Here is a 21,808-nt window from a genome sequence, read left to right as displayed (position 1 = left end):
TCGTAATCCTAGTGGGGACATCCTCATTCACCGTGCAAAACGTGGAGCTATCTATCTGCTCTGCCAAAGCTATGCCACGCTGGTCGTTGCCTAGGGGAGAATGCCATGACGAGTGATGTGCATTGAAATCCCCCAGAACCAGACGACCATGGCCAGATAGCAACCCACTTATGTCGGGGCTGTAGGCCTGGCCATTAATCGGGGCACAGCTGCCAACCGGCGGTATATACACGTTGTATATCTCTATCTCGGCAGTACCAGACCTGACTGCTACCCCCATACATTCCATGTATGGGTCACTAGCGTGAAGCGCAGGCGAGATAGGTCTATACTGCACGGAATGGTGTATAACGAAGGCCAATCCCCCACCTCCATTCCTTGAGCGATCCTTACGTAGCACATTGTAGCCGTGACAACTGTGCAAGCTGCAGGTGTTAGTCAGCTTTGTCTCCTGGATCGCTGCGACCGATATGCTCTTCCGACTCATAAAATCTACAATCTCATCAATCTTGCCTCGCAGTCCATTGCAGTTTAACTGTAGGAACGATACATTTCCCGACACTGGCCTGGCAATAGTAGGGCTAGGGTGCTGTCTTTGCATAAATTGCCGTACGGGAGAGGTCGGGGGGGTCACATAGTCCGACGACGAGGACGCCGAAGGCGACGACGGCGACGCTTGTGACCCACTGCTGGCTATGTTCGCACAGCACCTAGCGACATAGCCAGTATGACTATACTCCCGTAGCGAAGTTAGGCCAGAGCAAGAACGGAAATGTACCCACTCCAAGCACCTGTTACACCTCACCGACACTGACCGATGATGAAGGCGGTTCTGGCAAACGGAACAGAACCAGGGTCCGGGGTTCTTTTCAATCCCGGCACGGACCAAAAGCATACGGAGAAGGCACTCCGGGATGTGCCTCTCCCATGACGAAAAAAGACGAACACGTACACTGAGGCGGCAGCCCTTGCCGATGAAGACTCCATCGGGTCAATCCGGTACGTACAACCGGCTGCCATGGGATTGTACCACCCTTGCCTCCAGATATGGTAATTTGTTCTCGCTCAATTACGAACGTAGGTTAGGTTAGGTTGAAAAAAGGGTGCAGATATTAATCCGCCCCATGCCACTATGTACATACACCTAAGCCAGTAATCGGCTTGTTGTGCGCTCTAAAAACTATAAAGTAACCTCTAGAAATAAAATTTGAAGTTAGAAATTCCGTGCTACTTCTAAAATCCTTAATTGTTTTCAATACCACTCCCCTAAGTTGGTTCATGTCTGGTATTGTGTCTCCACCTAAGTGCAGGTACCTGCAACCGGGCAATGATAAAGGAAATGCTCCAACGTCTCATCATCTTCCACGCATGCCCTACACATGCTATCACTTGCAGCACCGATTTTACATAAGTGAGCTAGTAGTCCTATGTGTCCAGGAGCAGCTCCCATCCTCAATCCATTCTCCCATCGCCTTAAGTCTTATAGCCGCAGTGGCTGCCTTACACTTAATCTGTATGTCAATGGGTCGAATATCTAGAATAGTCTCCAGTGCCCTAGTGGGCGCGGTCCTCATCGCTCCGCCTATGCCAAGACAACAGTTCTCTGAACCTGTTGTATGGTCCTTATGTTGCACTTTTTCTCCATAGCAGTCTACCAAACTACAAGCATATTTCAGTCTTCTCTGGGTTAACATTGAGGCCTATGGGTCTAGCCCAGTCCATATGGAAGACCCTTTCGGCACTTCTGCATAGCTCGTTCGGATCCTTACCCCTTAGATGTATAACATCGTCTGCGTAGCAGACGGGTTCAAATCCCTCCTCAGTCAGCATCCGAAATAGGAAATTTATGGTGGTCACCCATAGGAGTGGCGATAAAATGCCCCCCTGTGGCGTGTCCTGTGCCACTTTCTCCCTTATATTTTTGGGATGGGACACACAATTTATCCACCTGTTCCTTAGCATATGGTTTATCCAGTCTCCAAGAACCGGGTCCACACGGTGCTGGTCTAAGGATTGGAGCAGTGTTTCGGTCCGCACATTGTTAAAAGCCCCCTTGATGTCAATGCATACCGCAAGTGTGTACGTTTTGGCATCGAAGGTTTCTTCTATTTTATGCACAACCTCGTGCAGGGCAGTCACCACCGACCTTCCCTTGACATAGACATGCTGTTTGTATTTGAGCAGTTCGCTGGATGTCATACTCTTTATCATGGTGTCCACAACACGTTCTGGGTCTGTAGGCCTTTGGTGTCGCATAACTTGCCTTGACGGGCTTAGGTATAAACACCACCCTTGCCTCCTGCCTACTCCTCCGGAGTATATTAAAGTCCTAGGCACGCTGTGAAAATTTTGGCCAGACGGGGCGGCAGATAGTCTGCATCTTTCTGTAGTAACGACGAAAATATTCCATCGGGTCCGGGGGACTTAAAAGGTTTGAAGCTCCTCAAAGATTCCTTCACCATAAATTCCGTTATTATAAACCTTCGATCAACGTCATTATTCCAAGATTCCGGTGTCTCCGTGAGTCCCTTCGTATCCCGTGGAAAATGGGTTTTCATCAAAAGTCTCAACATGTCCTCCGTTGTCTCTGTTCTCACACCCATGTCGTCTACTAAAGTTTCAGTTTGGACATGGGTTTTTGAGAGAAACTTTTTATCTTGGCGGCGTCATTAACGCTATCGACCTGTTGGCAGAAAAGCTTCCAGGAGATTCGTTTTGCCGCTCTGGTAATCTTATTGTATTCCTTGAGTCGTGTGTAATACAAATCCCAATAAACTTCCGGTTTTTTAACGACGTGCTCTGTTAAAAAGTCTGCGGACTTCTTTCCCAATATTGCGAATCTCCCCGGTCATCCATGGTTTTTCTTGGGCTGATTTTTTTCCCGAAGAGGACAACTGTCTTCGAAGGACAGTCGTAATCCTGTTGCAGGTGTAATCCTGTTGACATTTTCGTCAATGTCTTCTATGCTTGGACAATCTAAATTATCTTGCCCAAGTCTCCTTCTGAGTAGCCTTCCGAATTTTGTCCAGTTGGTTTCCAACTTATTCCGGAAGCTTATCAGATTCGGTGCTGGCCGTGCTATTATAAACCTAATGTAGCGATGGTTAGAGAAAGAGTGTTCTATGGAGACCCTCCAATCCTGAAACTCATCGATTAAATTTTCTGAAAGTATCGTCACATCTAATACCTCCTCCCTAATCCTATTAACAAAGGTAGCGGTGTTAACAATATTAAGTGTTGTCAGGTCGTTAGTATTCAAGAACTCTGCCAGGGCTTGGGCCCGCTTATTAATGTTGGTACTACCCCACGAAATCTGGTGAAGGTTCGCATCGCACCCTATTAGTACCTAGTTTCCTGTCCGTTTTGCTTTCCTCACCAGCCGTTGCAGCTCCGACGTGGGTGGCGGTGTCGGAGAGTCGAAAGGCAGATAAAGTGATGGCAGGTATGCTCCACCGTCTCCCTGTCTCACCATTGTTGCATCCGACGTTGACAACTCTGGGAAAAATATATACAACAATTTAAATTTTTATGTCATATAACGCAGGTCCTAGGCCGAGTACCTGTGTTAGCATAGAATAATTAGTAGTTGATATGGTTCAGTCCAGAAACTTTGTTCCGGGTCGTCCATGGCTGCTCTCATGATCCATGTGATGATGATGATGTTCTTTAGACTGCATTGACTTTCCTGTCACTGCACTGCCGGATGTCATCGTTTTAGGTTCTTTGCCCAGTCTAGTCTTCCGACTTTTTTGTAAATTCGGTAATGATTCCATCGTCGGGTCCCTGTTCGTTGGGTTTCCATTCCCTGTACTGTCTGACGTTTCGATACTAGAGTGTCTAAGCCTTCCAAATCTTAAGTAAATGGGCTTCTTGGGCGATGGAGCAATCATCGGCTCCCTGTTCGTTGGTTTGCATTGAGTCTCCCGTCGCTGCGCTGCCTAATGTTTCAATATTGGGATCTTAACCTATCCCAGTATTCCGAATCTTTAAGTCGGTGAGGGGTCCGTCGTCGGGTTCCTGTTTGTTAGGCTGTGTTGGGTCTCTCGCCACTGCACTGCCTTATATTTTAGTATTACGATCATTGCCTCTCCTAGTCTTTCCAATAGTGAGAGATGACGTGATTATCTCGTTGTCGTACCCTGTTTGTTAGGCGGTGTTGAGTCACTTGCCACTGCAAGGCCTGATGTCGCAGAATGAAAATTTCTGCCTATCCTAGTCTTCCCAGTCTTGAAAAAGACAGCTTTGCTCCCGACGCGCCATGCCTTTAGTCTTTGTCACGGAGACTTGATCAATGCCAACCACAAAGAGAGTTCCTTCCTCCTTCTCCTCCCTGTGGAAGACCTCCTATCTCTCTGCGACCAAACCTTCGTTTGGCTTGCCCTAGAAACCCAACATGCGTTCCGTCGCAAATTTACTGCCACATCCCTTGATCAAGACCGTAGCCTTTGTGAGCTGGGGGATATCCATCTTTCTCAGCCAGGTCGAGCTTTGAGGCCTCCCAGGGAGCGTGCATACCTCTAACGAGCTGTTTGACGGTATCAATACATTCCGCCGACGCAAAACGCAGCGTAAAGATGTCCCCCCTAAACTCGCAGCTCATTATTTGTTCCACACAAGTTAAAAAATCCGATCGTAACCAGATCCTCCACTTGGGACCGATGATTTAGTGGAATCCTACCGGATGCACAGCCGATATTGATGACTGCATAAGTCAGTGCTTCTCTGTTGTGCTTCCATGCCGTTCTGGCGTAAGAGGGCGGCTCCTTACCATTCTCAGCGACTATCTTCCTCTTCCGTGATGGCTGTGGACTCCTTTTGGAAGTCACAGTCCTCCATGAAGACTTAGGGGCCATGAGCGCTTCCTTCGTTCCTGTTGCAACTTTGTCTACCTCCGCAGGACACTGTCTGGAGTCTCTATTGCGGGATGGCAGGCTTGGTTTTCCCAGAGTACTTGAAAGCGGGGAGCTATTTTTCTCTTTAGTATTTTAGCAGTGTTATGTTCTTTGGGAGATCTGATTCTTTTTCTAGCTTCCGTAGAAGTGCATGTAATGCCAGTTCTATCCCTTCCAGCATCCTGAAATTTCGCCCGATTACGCTGCCGGTACATACCCCTCTGTCTCCTTCGTCGTGCACTGGATCGCTTTCTCGGACTGCTTGTGAGCTTCGCAAAGCCATCGCTCACTTCTGCTGTCATCCCGATCCCCTCATCTCTCGATTCGCCTGCGATGCCTGTTAGATTGACACAGTCGCTGTCTGAAACACCACCTTTACTTAAAGGCTGGGGACGAACTGGTCCCCTCTGGTTTATCCGTCTCTTCCTCATTTATTAGTCTGACGACTAGTTGTGCGCCCGCACCTATAGGAGGGGAGGACAACACGCTACGGTCTGACGCCACCACCGCAGATGTTGAGTGTTTAGAGTCTATTTTTAGCCTACTACAAAAGGCTTTACAATTTTTTTCGTAATAGGTCGTACTTATTCCGAGATACGTATATATATATATATATATATACGTATATATATATATATATATATATATATATATACGTTTATATATATATATATATATATATATACGTATATATATATATATATATATATATATACGTTTATATATATATATATATATATATATATATATATATATATATATATACGTATATATATATATATATATATATATATATATATATATATATATATATATATATATATATATATATATATATATATATATATATATATATAAAAGAAAAAAATATATTTGTTTTTTTGTTCTGTACATTAATGTTTAAATGTATAAAAATTTCAGTGAAATTCCCTGAGGAAGAAAATCTTTTTAATAACTTAATACAAGCTTTTTCATGACAAAATAATATTGCAAAGAGAAATGCATATAATAAAAATAACATGTTCTTACCTTAACGACACCTTCAACATCGCATCTAAAATTAAAATCACCGAACATAAACAGCGGTACAAATCCATTTTTTTCATCTAAATGAAACCTGCAATGGAAAGTTTTTCACGTGAGCATTAATTTATAGTTAATAAGGCACACATTTTACCTTTCAAGAGTATGTACCAATGCTCTCCTTCTTGTTTTGCAGTAAACGGACGGAAATTCTTCACAAGCTGCTAAATTTGATGCATCATGAAAGAGATGAATATTGACTAAATCAAAAACTGTGTTATTAATCTCCCAACGGGTCCGCATAAATCCTTTCCTAGACCATTTGCACTATAAGAAAGATCGATTCAACATAAAGAACTCCTAAAGAGTTGTATAGTAAATACCTCGGGGAAAAAGTGTTGAGGAAATTTGGACTTCTCTTTGCTTGATATTGTTTCTATGTTGCCAGAAAATATATGTTTTCCCTCAGCCTTTTCCCAGGTACGAGTTAGAAAATTCCAAATTCGTACACTTTTCAAACGTTTGTGTACAAAGTAAAGATTTCCCAGTGCCTTAAAAAATACAAAAGTAAACACATGATTTTAAAAACATCGAATCATAGCAAATTATGTATATATGAGCTGCAAAGGCATTATATATCTATTTTTTATCCAAGTTGGTAGCCCGCTAATAGCAAATGGTAGCAAGATCACATTTAGCTTAACTTAAAAAAACATAGGACAACAATTGGATTAAAAACTGAGCAATATATGAGAATAGGGACAGAGCTTAATTAGGAATAATGATAATATCCTTAATCCGACATTTCATTTAAACAAATATAAACTTTAGCAAATGGGCCAACCATTGATTCAATTGATTTTTTATAAAAGCAATGCCGTACACCACCTTGTCTACCCAATACTTTAAAGCAAATACAATAGCATTTTAAATAATATATGGAAGCTATGCCAAAATCTAGTAGAATTTAAATTTTGAATACCTATGGAGAATTCTTGGAAGATTTTCTTACGATCAAAAGCTTTATATTGATATGTGTAGAGCCTATTGTAAAATACAATTTTCCAAGCACTTAATGAGCACTCCGTGCTGAGATTCCATGATAATACTCCCATTGGACCCATCCCCGGGTGGAACATAGAAGAAAGCTCACATGATGCGAGGCAAACCAAAAAGATAGCACAAGCAGGGAGTGCCCCGCTTTCACGCATACAACCACGAATAAAAATACGGCAGCGGATGAGCCAAAAGAATAGCCAACGTTGCACCCGCAGATTATCAGGAGTTTTCCATAAAAATTCCAGCCTAGGGGGTCGCCGGTAGCCCCAGCACTAGGTACCGATGCGATGGCCCAATCTGCCATCCATCTAAAAAACCCGATTACAGAAATATAATAATAATAAAAATGACAACCCCCCGATTACGACCTATGGATTCAAAAAACGGGTTATGCTTGCAACATGGAACGTCAGAACTCTCTCAGCATCATCCAGACTTTAGCAAATCCAGAACGAGACGTCAAATTACAACCTAGACATCTTCGGTTTAAGCGAAGTGCGATGGCCAAAAACCGAAACTATGGATCTTCATGGTGGCAACCATTTCATTTATTCAGGCAGAAAAATCCATCCATCCTTCCATCATACAATGTTATATCTGAGCGCATCATGACAAAGCAAAACAAAAACTACTCCGCCTTGCAGGTCAAACGCAGAGCTAAGCGAATATATTTTAATATGACGGCGGAGCAAGCCGAAAATGCAGTTTATAAAGTAAACATGCGTCGCGTTTACTTGTCAAAAAGACAAATGAGCTTCAACAATAGAAGACCAATAGCAATAATAAAAGATGAGGACGGATCGGAACATCATCCGAACAGCAACTAGAGCGATGACTTAGATTTTTCAGCTCCGAAGGACCAGCGACCGAGGACGTAAGCTACGACCCTCTTTTTCCCCCAGTTCTCCGAGATCCACGCAGGAATGTCTCTACAGCCCCACCCACCTGCGAAGAAATTGCTGTCGTTTTGGTCTCACTCAAAAAGGGCAAATCAGCCGGTCCTGACAAAGTACCTATAGAACTGTTGCGATTAATCATTGATCATTGATTAATCAACCACCCCAATCATCAGATACAAATGTTATTCACTCATAATGGAAAAGGGGAATAATGGCCACAATCCCAAGGAAGGGTGACTTTACGCAGTGCAAAAACTGGAGAGGAATGTCATTGTTAAAATAAAGTAATGACAAGCCTTTTGCCTAAGCGGTCATATCCTACGCCGACGACTGGATGATATAGCGAGAAATGTCCTGGACTGGAACCCGTAAGGACAGCGACAGCACATGCATCCGCTGTACTAAAAGAGAGTTAGGTCGAGCCATGCTCTATGTTCACGCTGAACATTTTAGGTTAGGTTGGGTTAGAAAGGAGGGTGAGGATATTAATGCCACTATCGACATACACCTAAATAAGTAATCGGCTTATTGGGCGCTCTAAAAACTAAAAAGTAACATCGAAAAAGAAAATTTTAATTTAGGAATTCCGTGCAGCTTATAAAATCATTTATTGATTCTACACCACTCCCCTAATTTGGTTCATGTCTGGTATTGTGTCTCACCTAAGAACCGGTGTCTATTAGCCGCGAAAGCCGGGCAACGACATAGGAAATGCTTCAACGTCTCATCATCTCCCCCACATTCGCGTTAGTCGCCCACGCCCTTAACTGGGACTGCGTTGACCCGAATGGCTTCGGATTAACAAAGTTTATTGACGGCAATCCTCTGGCCTTCACCGCCAAATCGTCTGTCCATTCTTTCCCCCTAGCACCGTTATGGCCCGGCACCCAAAACTATGCGGATTGTGTCATCCTCAGAGAAGGCGTTAATCTCCTTCTTACACTGCAAGACTGTTCGTGACCTTACCGTCCTGCTTGTTATTGCCCTTATGGCCATTTTAATGCCCGTAATATGTTCACACTCGACGCCCTTGCGTTACCACCACACCACCTCACGCATTCCGTGATTGCCCGGATCTCCGCCTGCAGTATCGTATTATGAATCAGACAGTCCAAAACAAATCACAGTCCTTGGGTTCTCAATATAGACCCCCAAACTCACTCTGCCCTCTAGCTTTGATCCATCTGTGTAACATGATCTTCCATATGGCAATAATAGGGTCCCGGTATGAGCTGCTCCTATCTTCAAATTGGCCCACCTTCGTGTTCCTCGTGCTAGACCTCTAGGTCAGACAGTCTAAAACAAATCACAGTCCTTGGGTTCTCAATATAGGCCCCCAAACTCACTCTGCCCTCTAGCTTTGATCCATCTGTGTAACATGATCTTCCATATGGTAATAATAGGGTCCCGGTATGAGCTGCTCCTATCTTCAAATTGGCCCACCTTCGTGTTCCTCGTGCTAGACCTCTAGGTCTAGCCCAGTCATATGCCATGTCGTTCGGATCCTTATCCCCAAGAAATATTATAACATCGTCTACATAGCAGACGGGTTCAAATTCCTCCTCCGTCAGTATTCGTAATAGGTCATTTATGGTGGTCACCCAAAGTAGTGGCGATAAAATGACCTACTGTGGCGTATCCTGTGCCACTTTCTTCCTTATATTTATGTCATGGGACTTGCAGTTTATCCACCTGTGCCTCAACATATGGTTTATTCAGTCTCTAAGGACCCGGTCCACCCGGTACAGGTCTGAGGATTGGATAAATGGTCGGTCCGCACATTGTTAAACGCACCCTCGATGTCAATGCAAACCGCCAATGTGTACGTCTTGGCATCGAAGGATTCTTCTATTTTATGCACAACCACGTGCAGGGCAGTCTCCACCGACCTTCCTTGACATAGGTATGCTGTTTGTATTTGAGCAGTTCTCTGGATGTCCTATTCTTTATCATGGTATCCGGCTTTGTAGTCAACAAGAGATGGTAGGTGTTGATTTGTTCTTCTCGGATCTTTTCCAGGATTTGGCGCAGTGTGAATATCTGGTCTAGGGTGGATTTATCAGGTCTAAGGCCGCATTGATAGGGCCCAATTATCTCACTGACTTTTCGTTTGAATATTTCACACAGTACACTCGAGAGTATCTTGTGTACGCCGGCTCCTGCTTTGTTGTTCTTTAGTCGAGTCACTGCTACTTGGACCTCATTCTGACTAGGAGGTAAACATTCTATACCATCATCATTGATTGGTTCTGCAGTAACCTCTTCGCCGTCAACGTCGGACACTAGCAGTTGGGTAAAATGTTCTTTCCATATCCTCAGCATACTATTTGTGTCAGTTGCCAGATTTCCTTCTTCTCTTTCCGGACTTCATTCTGACTCCTGTAAATCTCAATTCGCGTCTTTCCATTTCTTTTTTCTTTCTCTCCATTTCTCCTCTCTCCATTTCTCCCTGATTGCAGGGTTGCTCTATATGCAGTAGCATCTCCACACTCTTGGTCGTACCATGGATTTCTTGGGGAAGGCTTCCGGTGCCCAAGTACGGATTTTGCGGCATTTTCCATGGAGTGGGCAATAGTTTGTCACTGCGCAAGGAATAAGGAGTGCTTTCATCAAGCAGTTCGGTCAGTCGAGTGGAGGAGTCGCCATGTTCAAACGGGTGCGAACCTTTGCTGCAACAAGGTAATGATCCGAATCTATATTCGCTCTACAAATCGATCGTACATCTAACACGCTAGATGAATGCCTTCCATCTATCACAACGTGAACGATTTGGTTCCTTACGTACATCCGACAGGGCGCATACTCCACCTTATCTATAAAGAGTGCGGACATTCCAGGTGCAGATCCGCAAATAATGGTCCTTCTTTCGTTTGGGTGGGTCGTCAACTTTGGGGTCTTTTTTAATATTCCTTTGTTTCTCACAAGTCGGAGCTCAAAGTCCCAATGCCGGAAATATTCCATCAGGTCCGGCTGACTTAAATGGTTTGAAGCTAATCAATGCTTCCTTCAACATAAATTCGGAAAAATGGTAAATTGGTCTTCATCAAAAGCCTCAAGATGTCCTCCGTTGTCTCTGCTTTCACTCCCATGTCGTCTACTAACGTTTCAGTTTGGACATGGGTTTTTGAGAGAAACTTTTTCATCTTGGGAACGTCATTAACGACCTAGTCGCAGAAAAGCTTCCAGGAGGCACGTTATGCCGCTCTAGTAATTTTATTGTATCGTCAGTATTCAAGAATTCTGCCAGGGCTTGGACCCCATTTTTATTGTTAGTACTACCCCACCATACCTTGCTTAGACTAAAGGCCAACCACAAGGTAAGTTCCTTCCTCTTTCTCCTCCTTGTGGAAGATGGATGGACGGATTTCTCTGCGACCAAACCTTGGTTTTGTTTGCCCAAGAATTCAGACATACGTTCCGCCGCAAATTTACTGTCCCATCCCTTGATGAAGGCCGTCGCTTTTCTGAGCTAGGGATGTCCATCTTTGCGGCGTCCCAGTGAGCCCCGCTTTGCGGCCTTCTGCGTCCCCGTCGTCGTTGGTTGAACGGCTACCACAACGAAATTGCCTCATATTACGCTGCAAGAAATCTGAAGATATCTGCCACCAAATCTTGAGCCACATTGTTTTCTACAAATACGAGTGAGGTGAATGCCGAGCTGACTGTGATGGTAGATGGAGAAATGATTCCGACCATCAAGTGTCCCAAAATGCTTGGCGTCACATTTGACAGTTCTTACACATTTTTCCCGGCACCATTTGGGGTGCAGACAAAGAAACCTTGTTGACCACGTACAAAGCAATTGGCCGGTCTATGGTAACTTATGCAGCGCCAGTGTGGTCTCGTCAGCTCTGTGACACGCAGTAGAATAATATTCGGATCTGTCAGATTCCCGCCCTCCGAAGTGCGACGGACTGTCGCTTCAGTTCTCATGTGGACCACCTCCATCAGGATACAAAGGTCCTATCTTTCGACCGGTTGAATCTGTTGAGTATCCAGATCCAGGAACTTTGCGACTAAGATAAAGTGCGTCCAGAGGGATCTGGGTCTGAGTCGAATGGGTCTGGCTGGACAGTTAAAAACAGGTGTCGTGTGGTCCCTGGCCACAATCGGAACATATATCTTGCATGTCGGCATCAATCCTTGCTCTGTAGGAGTTGAGGCGGCAACATCCGCCGGATCGTAATTAAGCCAGACCTACTCTGGTTTACCAGGGGAGATCAATTTCTTAAATTGCAACGGGAGATGGTCGTTCCCCAAGGACTACATTCATTCGGTAACTATTTACCGTATCTGCAACCATGCCTGCATAAATGTTGTCTAGACCCGCTTAATCTTGAGGTTCCCTCCTGTAGCGCTGAACATCACACTCTAGATCATGTAAGTCTACCCAAAGGCTTTTGGGCGGTGGATATCTATCCACAAGATGATGATTTGGATGGTCTCTGCAATAACAGCCCAAAAGGTATTGCTAAGACAGCATGTAGTTATGTATTCACACTGGTAGGATTATTGTCTCCTGATGGAGGTGGTCCACAAGAGAACTGAGAAGACAGCCCGTCTCAGTTCGAAGGGCGGCATTCTGACAGATCTGTTCCAGGCGCTCGTAGAAAATATCCTTGGTCTGTTCGTCCAGGTCCTCCGTTGGGGCATGGGCGCAAATACATCTGATGTTGAAGAATTTGACCTTAATGCGGATTGGGGCTAGGCTCTCATCCACCGGAACAAACCTGGAGACAAGGTGTTTCAATCTCGGAGTTACTACATATATACAGCAAAATTCATGCTTCATTCCATGGCAGCTCTAATATAGGGCGTCACTTCTCGGTTTTGTTGTGGAGCACTTCCCAAGCCATCACACTTCCTGTATGGCAGTAATGTCTGCCCTTTATGACTCCAATACATCTGCCTCTCTATAAAGAGTGCCAACACTTTAGGTGCAGATACGCAAATCGTAATCCTTAAAACGTTTGCAAAGGTCGTCAACAATGTTGGATCCGTTTTTAATCCTCTTCGTTTTTTCAAAAGTGACAGTTACCAATATAACAGGTGATTCAAAATAACACATCGTTTGGGAACACCCTTTATATAGAAGCTGTATTTAAATCAATATAAATACCGTGCGCCCTCGGACCAAAAAAATTATATGCGCAAATTTTTATGTTATCTTATACGAATACGGCCTGTACCTTGATTACAAAAATAGATGGGACGCAATAAAACTAAATCCAATTAGGAAGAGTTTTTAAGCTGATCAGTATAACTAACATTACTTTTTAGCGTTTCAAATAAATGCACTGAGATATTATAATACCCTGCAAAATAATGATAATGTAGGATATACAATTAATAAAAACGTTTGCCCGGACGATGACAAACTGATGATATATAATTATTTACCGTAAAATGTTCAGCTGAACTGAAGTCTTCATCCATAAAAATACGAACGGTTTCGTATTCATGCATTTGGGGAGCTTCACATAATTGCTTTATAAACGCCTCTACATATTCCAAAGATTTCTCATATGTTTTTCCTCCGACCTCTTGTAAATGTAAAGCAACAAATTCAGGGTTTAGTTCAGTCACTTTTTCAAGAAAAGCTATTAGCCAGGGTCTTAGCAATTGAATGGGCTGTAAAAGACATTAAAAATTGTAAGAGGAAAGCCTACAGCACAAAATAATGTATGTACATACATCCTCAAATAAGCTACCGACATTAGCAGTGACCAATAGAGCGTTAAAATTTGATCCACATTCAACAAGATTTTTATTTTTATGTGAGCTGGGTATATCCATTGTTCCCTATAAAAAACTTAGTTATTTCTAATTCGAAATCAAACATTCGAATAATGATATGTTGTTTATTGATGTTGAATGTTCATAATTGAATTAAAATCTATATGACACTATATTGACATCTAAGTATACAGAGACGGATAGCGGATTACTCTGCTCAATATAAAGAAAAACTAAATTTCTTTTTCGATGTCGTTACAGTCAAAATTGTAGATGACGCTACACATATGGTTATACATTTCTATCAGGCCTGTTCCGGTTTACGAATTCGCAAAATCCAAAAAATTACTTAGCATGCGTATATTTTCCAAACCTCTACAAAGAAATGTCAAAATATCAACGCGAAAAATTAAACAATTTTTAACTGTGACAACTAAAACACTGCTTAATGAGTGGCAACACATAATAAACCTCGAAGTCAAGCGTTAAATTTAAAAAAAATTTCAACTTTTCCGCCAGGATGCACTTATAAGGTGAGGTCATGCGAACAGCTGAGTAATTTTTTTTATATTTGTTTTTATTTTTTAGTAAATCCAAATATTAAAGTCTTAAATTGCACAGCTGCAATATTTTAAAAAATTGTTAAACAAAGTTTATTTCAAGGTAGTTTCTTTGGGGGTAAATTTTTGTTGTTGTGCTAATGACGCTGCCTCTTAATTGTACTATGTTTTCCGCGTCGCTCTTGTGGGATTTGTGTGTAGAGTTGCATTTTTGCAACGCGACGCTCAAAAACATAGCTCAACGCGCTCATTCTGTTTTGGCCTTAAGGATTTATATCGCTCGAGGTTCCCCTTACTGGATAAAAATTTGAATAAAGCAGAAATTTAAACTTTTATACAGCAAGGTTTGCAAGAAATAAGGCAAAGAAAATTTTTCGTTTTATGTTTATTTATAACCGGGGCATGCATGTATTATTAAATTTTATTAAAATTATTTACATTGGCTTTTATGGTCTTTCCGTGATTTAGGGTTGGTATTACATTCGGTGAAACTCCATATAAAAAAATGAGAGGAAAATATTGATGAAAAGTGTTTTTTTTTTTGTTTTTTCATCTAAGGGAAATTTACATTTCACGACGCCCAAAAAGAGCCCAACCACTGTTGCTGCGCAACAAGTCGTTTTCTTCCGAAAAACGTAAGTACATGTGATCTTGCTCACGTGTACTTTCTCGGGGTGGAAAAAAAAATATTTGTGGAAGCATAAACAAGAAATTATTTGTATAAAAATATAAATAAATATACTTCTAAAATAAATAACTCATAAATGTTTGTTTCATGACAAGCTATTGCAATAAATCTGTACGAAAATATAACGATTGTGAAAGAAAGTCTTGTGCTTTTGGTCTTGCTATTACAACAACATTATTTTTATACAAGTGGAAGATGCTGACAAAGGCTTATAGAAAGTTGTGTTTATTTAACTTATACCAATGAAAATACTATAAAATCTTAATATTTTTACAAATAAAAGCTTAATTCTTTTCTTTTTAAATAGTTTTGTGTTTCAATATTTCTTAATTTCGAAGGGGTGGGGTTTGGTTCAAATTGCACAACATACACTCACATTTGTATGTAAACACGTACGTAAGTAGCTGATACATTGATTGGTGCCATATTAATTTTTGTTACATATAAAAATTAATATGGCACCATTTACATTATGGCAATATTTTGGCCAAAGAAACCCAATAAAATCAAATGTGGTAGCTTTGCCAAACCATCTAATGAACAATTTAGGGAAATTTATCCTGCAAAAAACGTAGCACCAGCCTTTAAGTGCTAAACCTGTGTTTATTAGCAAGTGTTACCATATAAATATATTGGGTTGCCCAAAAAGTAATTGCGGATTTTTCATATGGTCGGCGTTGACAAATTTTTTCACAGCTTGTGACTCAGTAATTGCATTCTTTCTTCTGTCAGTTATCAGCTGTTGCTTTTAGCTTGCTTTAGAAAAAAAGTGTAAAAAAGGTATATTTGATTAAAGTTCATTCTAAGTTTTATTAAAAATGCATTTACTTTCTTTAAAAAAAAAAACCGATTTTATGGCTGAATAATTGATAAAAGTGACAAAATATGCAACTATATTCAAGAATTGTTTATGGATGTGAGTGATATGCACATTCATGAATACGCAGGTACGCTCGTGTATGTCACTTAAATCCCCGAAAATGCAGTTTAATGGGACAGGATTTGTTTTGGATTTAGTTAAATCTACATGATAAAAATTCCAATGCAAATGTGCTATTATAAATTGTTATACATAGGTATGTTATGCTTTCCAATTATTCTAATGCTGCCATCGCAGGATCAGACATGTCATATGTAAATCAAAAAATAGCAACTCATAAAGTTTCACACATCGTGTGATACGAACGAAAAATTTAATATGACAAATGGCTATTGGAATAAATATGCAACTTTTTCGATTAAATGGAGCTTTTGTTTTATTGAATATACATGTAGACATATGTCTAAAAAAAAGTATAATACATATGAGAATACATGCCGATTAGAGTGCCAACATATGCCGTGTGCACCCATGCAAACACTGAATACCGAACTTAAGTCAAAAGCATCATACAAGCCCTATTTTTTTAGTGCAAAAACTTTATGATAGTGTGGTAAATTTCACTTCAATTAAAATCGAGAAAGCCAGGTTTGACGCGAAATAAAAACCACCTTTCCAGTACAACGAAGGCCATCTAAAATAGTTTTGATTGAGAGTGCTATGCCGAGCACTGAGGGATCTAGGAAACTAGATGCAAAGAACAGAGGCCCATACATCGTCAAGAAACGATTGGATTCAATACCAATCTGTTATTATGTTTTGTACCATACCGTTGTTGTTTTTAGTACCAAACCGTTATTGAATATTGCAACCCCTGATGAATCAAAAAAAAAAAAGAAAATACTACTGAAAAAAATTGTAGTTTTAAATTTTTTCGATTACTTATGTTAAAAATTACAGCAAATAATGTTACACCCTGACCAACCTCGATTGGATTGTATTCAGCACCTCGATTGGATTGAATTCACCTCTATCGAGTATCTGAACACGTTCTTGCGCACTCAAATTGTATTAAGACATTCTAAACAACACTTTGCCGCTGTGACCAAAATTCAAATGTGACGCCATTAATTCTTAAAAGTCTTCTTCGCCTGGCATTAAATTTATACCAAATATTGTTAAAAATATTTGTCAATAAAGCGAGTAAAATAATACCATCTGGTACTAGTAAACATTTTGAATGAAGGGTTACATCCCACTCGCCCATCCTTTGACACAGGTTGGCAAGCAGTGTAACCAAATGATGTCAAACAAACAGTACTACAATTACGTAATAGTACTGCAATTCCGTAACTTATAACTTATAACCGTGTAGTTAAATTTGTCGAAAAAATTGTTTGCACTTACGATTATCTTATTCTCTAATTCCTAGTTAACGGAAATCGTTATCTCTTGTTTCTCTTTGGCAACTCTACAAAACAAAAACGAAAAGCACAAAAAGGAACCGACAAAAATAATAAATAATTTACTTATATCCTCAAAATCCTATTTTACTTTAAAAGCACCAAATATCTAAATAAAATGTGAACAATTAATTGGAAAAGTGTTATCAATACCAACTCATTCGATTAAAACTTTTTTCATTTTGTTAATTGATACACGTATCCGAAATAAACAAGAGAAAAATTTTTTAAAGCCAGTGTAAATAATTATATTTTATTTCTCGTCGTTAAATTAAACACCGAATAATTGTCCGTCATTTGGTTGACGATTTTCTATTCGTAGCGACAACAGCTGATTTTAGTGATGTCCTTTATCGTTAAAAGAGGCTACTGAATACCAAATTCGTCAACTTTTCTGTTTATAGCTTTTTAATTTAACGATTTTCTTAAAACGGTTCGCGGTTCTGTTATAGAAGAGGTGTTTTATTTACCCAAAATGACAGTACTTTGCCAATACCACCTGGTATTATTTTGTTTGCTTCATTGACAAAGATTTTTATTTGAATACAATTTGGTATCAATCCAATACCAGACAAAGCTAGCTTTTAAGAATTGACGGCGTCACAGTTGTATTCTTGCCATCGTGCCGGAAGTGTTGTTGAGCTTTGTACTTAAAATATTGACGCCAGTATAAAATATATGTTGAACAAATAAATAAATGTTTTAATGCAATTTGAGAGCGTGAAAACCTGTTCAAATGCTCCAAGGCGGTGAAAATGGGAATTGTACTAATTCTAAGGACAATGTACATCAAAAATGTCAATTTAAAAAAAGTTCCTTTAATAGGAGCAACTTTATCATAAATCTAAATTGCAAAATTGTTGGTCAATAATATAAATTCCTTTACAGGTCAGATTTCAGCAAATTTTTTAATTGAATATACAAATTTCTTTATTGAACCTTGTGTTCAATTTTTTCTGGGCAAAGGATGAGGGAAATAGTCAATTACATGTTGCCATATAAAACACTTTAAATGAACCCAAAAAGTCGACAGAATAACGAGCTGGTAAACGAATTGTATTCAAGAAAAATAAAAGTCATAAACGAAGGAGTATGAGGACGGAAACGGGGATAACATCCCGAATTTAGGATTGCCAAAGATTCATAAACCAAACTATCTTCTAAGACCTTATTTTTTCTATCTACTTACACAACAAATCTCTGTTCCGCAGCATTATTGTTAATTTAACATTGCGTACGTGGAACACAATGGGGTACCCAGACAAAATAAAAAGCATGATTCAATTAAGGAATTTGTACATTTAATTAAAAAATTCGCTGAAATCGGACCCATACATGAATTTGTATTATTGATGAACAATTTTGTAATAGGATTTGTGACAAGCTCAAAAATTCAATTAAAGCGGTTATTTACTCAATAAACAAATGTATTTGAAAGTTGTCTCTTCTCGCAAATAACATGTTCACAAATTTAATAAAAGGAAATAATCAACATTTTTTTCCATTGATAAAAAAAATTAGTTTATTGAATAAATTGCGGATAAAACATGTAATATATTGTTTTCAGTAAAGTGAATTATTATTTTTAAAAAATATTCTAAAAGAAAGAAACAAAATTTGCCGTTCCTTTATGAGCCTCTTTTCATCGTCGTGGATATTTTTTTGTTTATTTATGTATTTATTGTCTACACAACAAGATAATAATCTTATAATTAGAGTGTAAATTTATTGTTATATAATACATCCGACTACAGTAGGTTCTTAATAAATAAACAAGGTAACAATAAATAAAAAGTGGAACAAAACAGTGTTTCCAAATAAAAAGTATTAAAAAAACAGCCGTATGTAATTGGGAATTTAACAAAAAGCACAAATAAAAAAAAAACAAAAACAAAATAATTTAAAAAAATGTTAAAGCAAAATTTAAAGAAATTAAATATCAGTTAACTATGAGAAAAATTTAATAAGCCGTTTTTTAAATGCAATCGTGTTTCGTGTGTTAGATGATTCCAAAGACGTATGTTGCTAATATAAGACTCCGTCTTCTAAAAGGTATTGATTTTCAACTTTCATCCTCTATCAGATTGGGCAAACCTCAATCTCTCAAACAAAATTCTGGATTTCTTTTTCACAATAATCTTATGTAAAAATATTAATGATCTGGTATTTAGAAGATTGTTGAAACTAAGTCCAAATAGAGCATCTACATATTGTGAAACATGCTGACTCCTTTTTAAATCATACACATAACGGACTATGCTGTTAAAAGCTACATTCAATTTTCGGAGGCTCGAAGAATCACAATTCGAAAAAAGTTCACAACCATATATCAAACCTGGAACTAGGAATGTTTTCGCGAGAAGAATTCGAATATTTATGGGTGTAAAGGAGTGTGTGATCCATAAAGCACGAAGCTTTGCATAAGTCTGCCCCGCTGCAATGTTAGCATCATCGGATTAGCTTAAAGAACTGTTAAAAACCACGCATAAATTCTACGCACTAGATACAATATCAATCCATTAACCTAAATATAATCGGTTGTCGCATGTTGCAATTCTTGTTTTTGTGAGCAACCAAACATTTAGACTTACTTGGATTTAACAACAAACCATTTGCAGTCGCCAAGTCATAAACGCGATGTAGGTCCACATTAAGTTTACTTATGCAGTCGTCTACATTGTCCACAAAGCCGCTTTGAAAAATCTGCACGTCATCGGCATACATCATAATCTGACCGTGTGCTAGTTGACGAGGCAAGTCGTTCGCATATAATGAAAAAATAAGTGGACCTATAAACGAGCCTTGGGGAACCCCCTTAGGTACGAACAAGGGGTTAGATAATATATTCCCTGCGCATACAGATTGCCGTCTATCGCTCAGATACGACATAATCAGCCTCGTTGTCGTTGATGTGAAGTTAAAACAATTCCGTAGTTTCATGCACAAACTCAGGTGATCAACCGTGTCGAAAGCTTTGGAGTGATCCAAAAGAACCAGAAAGCAAATTTTGTTCTCATCAATGTCATTTCTGATCGATTCAGCCACTTCAACCAATGCAGTAATGGAACTATGATCAGAACGGAAGCCAGACTGTTGTTCAGACAACAGGGTGAAGATATACCGACATCTATCCATGAATAATTTTCTCGAAAACCTTAGAGAGATAACATACAATTGATATCGGCCGATAATCAACGTTTGATTTGGAGATAGGGATAATCTGTGCATGCTTCCAAGTAATAGGATACACACTGGAGCTCAAAATTTAATTAAACAAGTACGTAAAGTACGGTAGGAGATATGGAAGTCCAAGTCCAAGCCAATTGCATTTAACTTAACACGGACAAAACTCTCATAAACTTCCTCATGGCTAACACATCTAAACTCAAAAGGACTACGGGCATCTAAAACGAAAGCCGGCCCACCATCATCACTGTAAAATTGCGTGTCCGTTTGTATATCGGGTATGCTTACGAAGGTCCTGTTGAGTTCGTCTAGATCCCCATGGTATCGAATGCTTGACTTGGGTGTACCCACTCCGATGTCATGTATCACCTTCCACTTACTCTTCGAGCCCACTGCGCAATCAAATCTTGAAGAATAATACTCCATTTTAGCCGCATTAATAAAACTGTTAACTTTCCTCCTGGCTTCACGGAATTCTTCTTTCAGCTCTGGAGACTTGAAACGCTTCCATCTACTGTAAGCCAAGTCCCTATCCCCGATAAGCGGCTTGATTCTTGAATTAAACCTTGGTTTTGTTTTGGCCGAAGCCCTTTTAATCCGTATTGGAACTGTTGCATCATAGATACGTAAGATGTTATCCGCCATGAAAGCCCTCTGCTGATCGACAGTTAAAAGTGTTCACCTGGTAGACCATACCAACTAAATGTTCATAATTCAAATTACCGTAGTCACGATAAGATATGTCCTCCTCTTCCTCCCGCAAATCAAAATCGTAGGCGAGATAAATCAAATCATGCTTAGAGAAGCATGGAACAGAAATTAGATCATACAATGATATCTTCAAAGAATTATTGACAAAGAACAAATCTAAGAGTGGATTGACGGTTGACGTGAAATGTGTGGGGTTTGTATAATTGGTGACAAATAGGCCAAGTGTCAACATAGCATCAGTTAGAGTTGAATCTATAAGTATGTTTGAGTTAAAGTCCCCAGTGATTATAACATCTGTATAACCCAGTGTGACGGACTCCAGTACAACCTGAAGCCCATGTATGTCAATCATATTATTCGGACGTATCTACAACCAGTTAAAACTTTTTCACGATTTAAAGATAGTTCAACTAACACGTATTTTATCTGGTCCCCGAGTTCAGACTTTAAACGAATTCTAGCTTTCAGGTTTCTTCTGACATAAATGGCAACACCACCTCCACGACTTCCCCTGTCAGATCTGAACACAGTATATCCGTTTAAGTTGACGTCACTGTCAGCTATGGAAGGACTAAGCCATGTTTCCGAGAGGCATAAAATATTAATGCCCGATCCTTCAAAAATAAATCTAAATTCATCAATCTTCCTTACCAGACTTTGAGAATTTATGTGCCAGACTTTGAGAATGTCTCTAAGAAGTATAATGAACAAAATAATTTATATACATATTAAAGTGAATCATAATAAATACCAATCTCAGCATTTTTCGCA

The 21,808-nt window shown here is 39.8% G+C and overlaps 1 protein-coding gene across 2 annotated transcripts in view; it reads right to left on the bottom strand.

Moving 5' to 3' along the window:
• The window catches only part of LOC106084238 (inositol polyphosphate-5-phosphatase A), a 95,611-nt gene extending 81,839 nt beyond the window's left edge, over positions 1-13,772 (bottom strand). Inside the window, exons 1-5 of one of the 2 annotated variants that reach the window (XM_013247799.2) lie at positions 13,568-13,772; positions 13,274-13,504; positions 6,299-6,466; positions 6,070-6,242; positions 5,922-6,009 (exon numbers count right to left, since the gene is read on the bottom strand). In XM_013247799.2, coding sequence (XP_013103253.2) covers positions 5,922-6,009; positions 6,070-6,242; positions 6,299-6,466; positions 13,274-13,504; positions 13,568-13,669 — 762 coding nt within the window. In that variant the 5' untranslated portion in view covers positions 13,670-13,772. The remainder of the gene's footprint in view (positions 1-5,921; positions 6,010-6,069; positions 6,243-6,298; positions 6,467-13,273; positions 13,505-13,567) is intronic. The other variant, XM_013247798.2, reaches the window with a different exon arrangement.
• Positions 13,773-21,808: the final 8,036 nt, after the last annotated feature.

The sequence above is a fragment of the Stomoxys calcitrans genome, chromosome 2, assembly GCF_963082655.1.
Source record: "Stomoxys calcitrans chromosome 2, idStoCalc2.1, whole genome shotgun sequence".
Lineage (NCBI taxonomy): Eukaryota > Metazoa > Arthropoda > Insecta > Diptera > Muscidae > Stomoxys > Stomoxys calcitrans.
Note: the sequence above shows the minus strand (reverse complement) of the source record. Positions and strands in the feature narration are given on the sequence as shown.